Below are 8,120 nucleotides of genomic sequence, written 5' to 3'. Positions count from 1 at the left end.
CCCTGGGTTCGATTCCTCAGCACCACATAAGCAAAAAAGAAAAAAATAATAAAGCCAGAAGTGGCGCTGTGGCTCAAGTTGGTAGAGCACTAGCCTTCAGCTGAAGAGCTGAGGGACAGCGCCCAGGCCCAGAGTTCAGGCCCCACGACCGGACCCCCTCTCCCCCCAAAAAAACCACCAGAAAACTGGAAGTGGCGCTCTGGCTCAAGTGGTAGAGCGCTAGCCTGCTGAAAAGCTGAGGGACAGCGCTCAGGCCCAGAGTTCAAGACCCACGACTGAAAAAAAGTAGGTAGACCTTATTTTTAGAAACAATTTAAGGGGGGCACGGGAAAAAAAAAAACAATTTAATATTGGAGCAAGCAGTGATAAGAGTTTAAAAAAAAAAAAAAGGTCAAGCCATGGGGCTGGGAAGGTGGCTCAATGGTAGAGTGCTTGCCTCGCATGCATGAGGCCCTGGGTTTGATTCCTCAGCACCACATAAACAGAAAAGGTTGGAAATGGTGCTGTGGCTTAAGTGGTAGAGGAATAGCCTTGAGCTGAAGAGCTGAGGAAAGTCAAGTCGGGAGCTGGTGGCTCAGGCCTGTAATCCTAGCTACTCAGGAGGCTGAGATCTGAGGATCAGTCATGATTTGACACCAGCCTGAGCAAGAAAGCCCATGATAATTTTTATCTCCAGTGAACCACCAAAAATTCACAAGTGGAGCCTGGCTATCATTTCAGTATTATGAAGTGAGGCTTTGGGTTGGTTCCATGATCAGATTAAAAAAAAAAAAAGTATCACTCGTTGGGTGCTGGTGGCTCACACTGTAATCCTAGCTACGCAGGAGGCTGAGATCTGAGGATCTCAGTTCAAAGCCAGCCCAGGCAGGAAAGCCTGTGAGACTCTTACCTCCAATTAACCACCAGAAAACTAGAAGTGGCACTGTGGTGCAAGGGGTAGTGCACTAACCTTGAGCTGAAGAGCTCAGGGACAGAGTTCAAGCCCCACGACTGACACACACACAAAAGTATCATTCAACTGGGAGAGAGCTAAGCTAGTGAAGGGGAGACATTATCCAAAAAGAAGTGTACTCATGGCTGGGGATGTGGCTTAGTGGTAGAGTCCCAACTGCAGCCCCATAACCAGAGAGAGAGAGAGATCTTATTCTCTCAGGGTTTAGAGGTGAGGAATAAGAATACCTGTCTGGATAGATTCCCTGTGATGAAATGGGTAGCTTTATGAAACAATAGACGAGAAGACAAACAGCTTCACAGCCCACCTCTTGATGTGCCAACTTAAGTTGCTGCCGGCAAAGCCAACACTGGATATGCCCTCTGCCTGACCTTGGACATCAGAAACTGTGAGCCAAATTAAACTACTTACCTTTAACAAATTATCCAGCCTCCAGTATTTCCTCATAGTAACAGAAAACAGACACATTCTCTAATTAAAAAAACCAGAGGCCTGGGAATGTGGCTCAGTTGTAGAGTGCTTGCCTAGCATGTATGAAGCCCTAGGTTTAATTCCTCAGTTCCACATAAACAGAAAAAGCAAGAAGTGGTGCTATGGCTCAAGTGGTAGAGTGCTAGTCTTGAGCAAAAGAAGCTCAGGGACAGTGCTCAGGCCCTGAGTGCAAGCACCATAGCAAATAAATAAATTAAATAAATAAATATAGGGAACAGTCCCAACTGCAGATACAAGGTGTCAAAAGAAGAGAACAAGGGGCTGAGAAGGTGGCTCAGTGGTAGAGTGCTTGCCTTGCATGCATGAGGCCCTGGGTTCGATTCCTCAGCACCACATAAGCAAAAAGAAAAAAGCTGGAAGTAGCGCTGTGGCTTGAACTAAAGAGCTGAGGAACAGCACACAGGCCCAGAGTTCAGGCCCCATGACCAGACCCCCCCCCAAAAAAAAGAACAAATGAGGCTGAGAATGTGGCTTAGTGGTAGATCATTTGCCTTGCATGCATGAAGCCCTGGGTTCAATTCCTCAGGACCACATGAACAGAAAAAGCCAGAGGTAGAGCTGTGTCTCAGTAGTAGAGTGCTAGCCTTGAGTAAAAGCAGCTCAGGGCCAGTGAGTGCCCAGGCCCTGAGTTCAAGCCTAAAAATGAGCAAAAAACAAAACAAAACACCATGAGGCTGGGGGGGGGGGCGGGGGATATAATACCACTCAGCTGCCATTTATTTATTTATTTGCTATGGTGCTTGCACTCAGGCCCTGGGCACTATCCATGATCTTCTTTTGCTCAAGGCTAGGGTTCTACTACTTGAGCCACAGGGACACTTCTGGCTTTTTTGTTTATATGGTACTGAGGACTCAAACCCAGGGCTTCATGCATGCTAGATAACACTCTACCACTAAGCCACATTCCCAGCCCTCCCTGAATATTTTAGCAGCAGTAACCAGACAGCATGGGTACTTTACACAGACAGGAAAGCATGCTTGAGCAAGATTTGCAGAAAGACTCTGGGCACCTGTGGCTCACATTTGTAATCCTAGCTACTCAGGAGATTGAGATATAAGGATCACAGTTTGAAGCCAGGCAAGCAGGAAAATCTGGGAGACTTATCTGTAATTAATCACAGAAAAACCTGGAAGTGATGCTGTGGCTCAAGTGGTAGAGTGCTAGCCTTGAGTAAAAAAAGCACAGGGACAGTGGCCAAACCCAGAGTTCAAGCTCCAGGACCAGCCAAAAAGAAGTAAAAAGATTTCCAGGAAGAAACATGGCAAATACTGAAATTCTCACAGGCAATGTCCATTCGCAGAGATTTCTTCACAAGTGATTAAAACAATCCATCCAGAGTTGAACTCAGAAACTCTACATGTACATGGTGGCCACTAGGTGGAGGCAGTATCTCAAGGATAAGATACTAATGATAGACTCCTAATAAGAACTGCAGAACACTTTTTGTTTTGTTGGTGGTGGTGGGGCTTGAACTCTGGGCCTGAGCCCTGTCCCTGAGCTCTTCAGCTCAAGGCTAGTGCTCTACCACTTGAGCCACAGCGCCACTTCCAGTTTTCTGGTGGTTAATTGGAGATAAAGAGTCTCATGGACTTTCCTGTCTAGGCTGCTTTAAACTGTAATCCTCAGATCTCAGCCTCCTGAATAGCTAGGATTACTGGTGTAAGCCAAATTCTCTCTCTCTCTCTCTCTCTCTCTCTCTCTCTCTCTCTCTTTCTCTCTCTCTCTCTCTCTCTCTCTCCTTCCTTTCTTGCTTTGTTTCTTTGCCAGTCCTGGGACTTGAACTCCAGGCCTGAGCGCTGCCCCTTAGCACTTTTTAAATTTCATTGTAAATGTCATATACAGAGGGGTTACAGTTACATAAGTAAGGGAATTGGTACGTTTTTCTTTTTTTTTGTCGGTTATGGGGCTTGAACTCTGGGCCTGGGTGCTGTCCCCAGCTCTTCAGCTCAAGGCTAGCACTCTACCTCTTGAGCCACAGTGCCACTTCTGGTTTTCTGGTGGTTTGTTACAGATAAGAGTCTCACAGACTTTCCTACCCAGGCTGGCTTAGAACTACAATCCTCAGATCTCAACCTCCTGAGTAGCTGGGATTACAAGTGTGAGCCACCAGTACCCAGATCATTTTTTAAAAAAATTTTGCCAGTCCTGGGTCTTAAACTCAGGGCCTGGGTACTGGCCACGAGCTTCTTTTGCTCAAGGCTAGCACTCTATCACTTTGCCACAGTGCCACTTCTGGCTTTTTCTGTTTATGTGGTACTGAGACCTCGAATCCAGGGCTTTATGCATGCTAAGCAAGCACTCTACCACTAAACCACCTTCCCAGCCCCTTCCCATCATTTTTTTTTAAGGCAGTGGCAGTGTTCTGGAATCTTAGAGGATTTATTGATACATTTGTTTGTTCACTTGCTCGCTTGGAATTGCTGGTGAGTACAGAGTCGCCTATATTTGGCAGGTACTTTACCCCTGAGCCATGCCCCTGACAACTGAATCTTGGGACAGAAACATTCACCATGCATCTGGAGCAGGCTCAGTCCCCGCAAGGCCAGTCTGGGGCTGCAGCCATCTTCCCAGCCATCTCCACGCTCGGAGGACATGCAGGGCAGAAGTCATAGGAGACTCCAATCTTCCCTGTAAGAACTTCCTCAGTGTTTCTTGCAGCTGTGATGTCCTCTCCAGCTGCTCCTACGGGCAGGAGGGCCAACGGCGCTGTCCATGGTGCTGACCACCACGAGCTGGAGAACGGCTGGTGAGCCCAGCGCTCCAAGTCTTCTCCCCCATCCCTCTCCCCCATCTCGGTCCTAGGGCTTGAACTCAAGCACTGTAACACTTGAAGGGAGGGAAGGAGGGAAAGAGGAAGGAAGGGAGGAAGAGCAAGCAGTGGCACGCAGTGCCCAGAGGCCGCCCTGCACGCGCTCTGTGTCTCCCGCAGGTGGCGCTGTCACACTCCTGCACCACATCTACTTCCAGGCAGTCTTTTCAGACCCTTGGAATGGAAGCACGCGGGGAGGAACGTGGTCATCCCAGTTGTTGAAGCGGGAGGGGGAGCGAGGGGAGTCGCTCCACGGTACAGCATTTGCACAGTGTGCAACAGGCTCCGAGTTGGGGCAAAAAATAAACAGGAGAACCTGACAGGTGCGAAGACTCTTTCCTTCACCTGTGTGGATGATGCAACTCAAAATCACAATGACAGCTCTGGGGGCGTGGCTCAAGTGGTAGAGCACCTGCCTAGCAAGGCAGGAGAGGCCTGAGTTCAAATCCCAGTCCCACCTGGAAACAAACAGAAAAGGTAAAATGGCCAATGCTTTGCTGCCAATACATTCAAAATATTGCCATCCCAATATATAACCATTGTTTTTTTAAATTTCTTATACCATATTGGCACATCTCCAGACATGTTTTAAGTGCTCAAGAGCCAACCTTTGGCTAGTGGCCACCGGGGTGCTGACCTTCCAAAGGCTTGATTTCCCAACCACACCTGAATTCCTGTGCCCTGCCCACCTCATCTGCAACCAATCTCCTGCTACCTCATCTACAACCAACCCCCACCCACGTCACTTGTAACCAAGCCCCACCCACTTAAAACTCCGCCCATCTCACCTGCAACCAAGCCCCACCCACCTCAAACGCCACCAAACCCCTGCCCACTTCAGCTGCAACCAGACCCTGCCACCAAATCTGCAACTAAACCCCACCCATCACAACTCTAAGCAAATCCCACCCACCACATCTGCAAACCAAGCCCCACCCATGCTGCTGGGGCCACAGCCTAGATGGTCATCTTCAGAGATTCCGAATGTGATCTGACCTGCACCTCAGATAGTCATCTCAAAGTCAGGGAGGCGAGTGGCCAGGCCGAAGACCCCTAAGTGTGCTTCCTCCCTCTTCTCCTGAGACTCATCCTCTTCTTCCTCTTCATAGACCTCCTCCTCCTCTTCTAGGATGGCAACCAGCTCCTCCCGAAGAGCTCCCATCTCCAGCCCCAGGCTGCACAGCTGGCCCAGCAACTGGATATCCATTCTGCGTAGGTTGCCCTGCCAAGAAGAAGAGCACCATAGATAGGCAGGCCACCAGGGGTCCCAGGCAGGAATCTGTCCCTCATTCATCAGTGACACTTTCTTCTTCAAATTGCTCATGATCTCTATTTCTCTGATCTGTCTGCCCCTGCTCTTGCTCTAATTTCCACCCCATCTCTGGGTCCATTCCTATCTCTCATTCTATGTCTCCACTTTTCCCTCTGTCTCAGCCTCATTCTCTACTTTGGTCTTCAATCTCTGACCTTTTCTTCTTCTTCTTCCTCATTTTTTTTGTTTTTGTCTTTTGTGCCAGTCCTGGGGCTTGAACTCAGGGCCTGGGCACTGTCCCTAAGCTTCTTTTGCTCAAGGCTAACATTCTACTACTTGTGCCACAGCGCCACTTCTGGCTTTCTCTGTTTATGTGGTACTGAGGAATTGAACCCAGGGCTTCATGCATGCTATGCAAGCACTCTCCCACTAAGCCTCGTTCCCAGCCCATCTGTGCATTTGTGTTTGTTGTTCATGATAGGCTTTCATCATGTAGCCCTGGCTGGCCTCAAGATCCTCCTCCCTCAGCCTCTCAAAAGCTGGGATGACAGGTGCTCGGAAGCCCCTGATTAATCTCTGGCCCTTTCTATTTCTACTTATTCATTCATTTCCCTGCCCCCCTCTCTCCTGTCCTTCCAAGCCTGGTCACTCACTAGTTCCTCCCAGATCCACTGCAGGCTCTCCTGGGCTTCTTCACGGTCTGGCCCTGGTGACAGCAGTGTCTGGCTCAAGCTCTCCTCTGGTGGGGGTTCCCTCAGGGCAGGGGGAGGTGGGCCGAGCCCTGAGGGCTCTAGGCCAGCTTGCTTCAGCTGTATCCACAGCTCCATCGGGTCTGAGAGGGGACTGCCAGAGCAGGAAGTAGCAAGGTCCAGGGTGACCCAGTCCCTGGAGAGTTGTGGATTGGGAGGGAGGAAAGGGCAGCTGGGGGAAGAACTGGCAGAAACATCCCAAAGTCCATTCTTGAGGGAGAATCTGCTGACCACGTGTTCCTCAGCACTGGCTGTTCGGTGTCTTGTTAGATTACCTGTTTCTACTGGCTCCTCCCACCTCTGCAGCCTCCACACTTCAGCCTCCCTCACTGAACTTTCTCCCCTGAAGCTCTTGACTTGCCCACAGCTCTGACCTTGCTTGTTTTATTTATTTATTTTTTGGTCATGGGGCTTGAACTCTGGGCCTGGGCACTGTCCCTGAACTCTTCAATCAAGGTGAGTGCTCTACCACTTGAGCCACAGCACCACTTCTGGTTTTCTGGTGGTTAAGTTGGAGATAAGAGTGTTACAGATTCCTAAACTGGCTAGCTTTGAACTGTGCTCCTCAGATCTCAGCCACCTGGGATTACAGGCATGAACCACCAGTGCCAACCCTTGTTTTTTTTGGAGGGGGGGGGCTCAGGCCATGCCATGGATGCTTCTTCACCAGAATGTTCCATGTCCAGGCTTCTGGCTGTAGGAGAACTAACAATTCCACTGCCTCTGAACTTGACTGAGGTTATTGGCCCTGTCAAGATGGTCCTACTGTGGAAAAACTGGAAAGTACTGCAGTCATTGACAGGTATAGTCCCTTCTTTCAAGCCCAAGGTGTTAAAAAAAATCCTTCAATAAACCAGGCACAGTGGTGCATTCCTATATCCCTGTGTTTGGGAGGGGGAATCAGGGGGATCAGGAGTTTGAGGTCAGCCTGAATTGAACAGCAAGAAGTTATCTCAGGGCCAGGGGCTGGTGGCTCACGCCTGTAATCCTAGCTACTCAGGAGCCTGGGCAGAAAAGTCCGTGAGACTCATCTCCAATGAACCACCAGAAAACTGGAAGGGTGGCGGCGGAAACAGCAGCAGTAGTTGTTATCTCTGCACAAAACAAAATTTAAAAATAAATAAAATAAAACCCACCATGGACATGTAATAGATTCCAAGCCCCTGACTTAATGCTGACCGCCTTCTAGAACTCAAGACCCTAACTAAGCATGCTAAGGTCTCAAAATGATGTCTCAGGGATTTCAAAGACAATATGGCCAGAATGGAATTCTCCATGAAGGCCTGGTCTCAACTGGAACTTACCCCACTGGACCCACTTCTGCTGACACTGTAACAAATCATAATCTTACTAGCTTTAAACAAAACACTGAATTATTCTCTTGCCAGGGTCTGGTGGCTCACATCTATAATCCTAGATACTCAGGAGGCTGAAATCTGAGGATAAAGGTTTAAAGCCAGCCTGAGCAGGAAAAGTCCATGATCTTTTTTTGGTGGGGGGGAGTGGGAGGGCTGGTCCCGGGGCTTGAACTTAGGGCTTGGGCACTGTCCCTGAGATCTTTTGCAAAGGGCTAACACTATCACTTAGGCCACCACGGCACTTCCAGCTTTTTCTGAGTAGTTTATTGGAAATAAGAGTTTTACAGGCTTTCCTGACCAGCCTGGCTTCAAACTACAATCCTCAAATCTCACCCTCCTCAGTAGTTAGGGTAACAGGCATGAGCCACTGGTGACTCCAGCGAACTACCAGGAAACCGGAAGTGGTGCAGTAGCTCAAAGTCATAGAGCGCTAGCCTTGAACAAAAGAGCTCAGGACCAGTGCACAGTCTCTGAGCTCAAACCCATGACTGACAAAAAAAAAAAAAA

General features: G+C 49.0%; 2 protein-coding genes across 5 annotated transcripts in view; one reads left to right on the top strand and one right to left on the bottom strand.

Moving 5' to 3' along the window:
- Psmc4 (proteasome (prosome, macropain) 26S subunit, ATPase, 4) overlaps window positions 1–8,120 on the top strand; it is a gene marked incomplete at its 3' end in the record, with an annotated part of 17,277 nt that overhangs the window by 7,339 nt on the left and 1,818 nt on the right. The gene's annotated exons all lie outside the window — the stretch shown is intronic.
- Window positions 3,809–6,647, bottom strand: Erich4 (glutamate-rich 4). Of its 4 annotated transcripts, none has more exons than XM_013036127.1 (3): window positions 6,160–6,647; window positions 5,251–5,476; window positions 3,809–4,712 (listed from the first exon to the last, which is right to left on the bottom strand). In XM_013036127.1, the coding sequence occupies exons 1-2, from the start codon at window positions 6,331–6,333 to the stop codon at window positions 5,258–5,260; spliced, it is 393 nt and encodes a 130-aa protein (XP_012891581.1). In that variant the 5' UTR covers window positions 6,334–6,647; the 3' UTR covers window positions 3,809–4,712; window positions 5,251–5,257. The 4 variants fall into 4 exon arrangements, with proteins under 4 accessions (XP_012891581.1, XP_012891582.1, XP_012891585.1 ...); XM_013036128.1 differs by having other exon boundaries at window positions 3,809–4,428; XM_013036131.1 differs by having other exon boundaries at window positions 3,809–4,428; window positions 5,257–5,476.

This window comes from Dipodomys ordii, unplaced genomic scaffold (assembly GCF_000151885.1).
Source record: "Dipodomys ordii isolate 6190 unplaced genomic scaffold, Dord_2.0 Scaffold249, whole genome shotgun sequence".
NCBI classification, from domain to species: Eukaryota; Metazoa; Chordata; class Mammalia; order Rodentia; family Heteromyidae; genus Dipodomys; species Dipodomys ordii.
The sequence above is the reverse complement of the archived record's forward strand: the minus strand, read 5'-3'. Positions and strand labels throughout refer to the sequence as shown.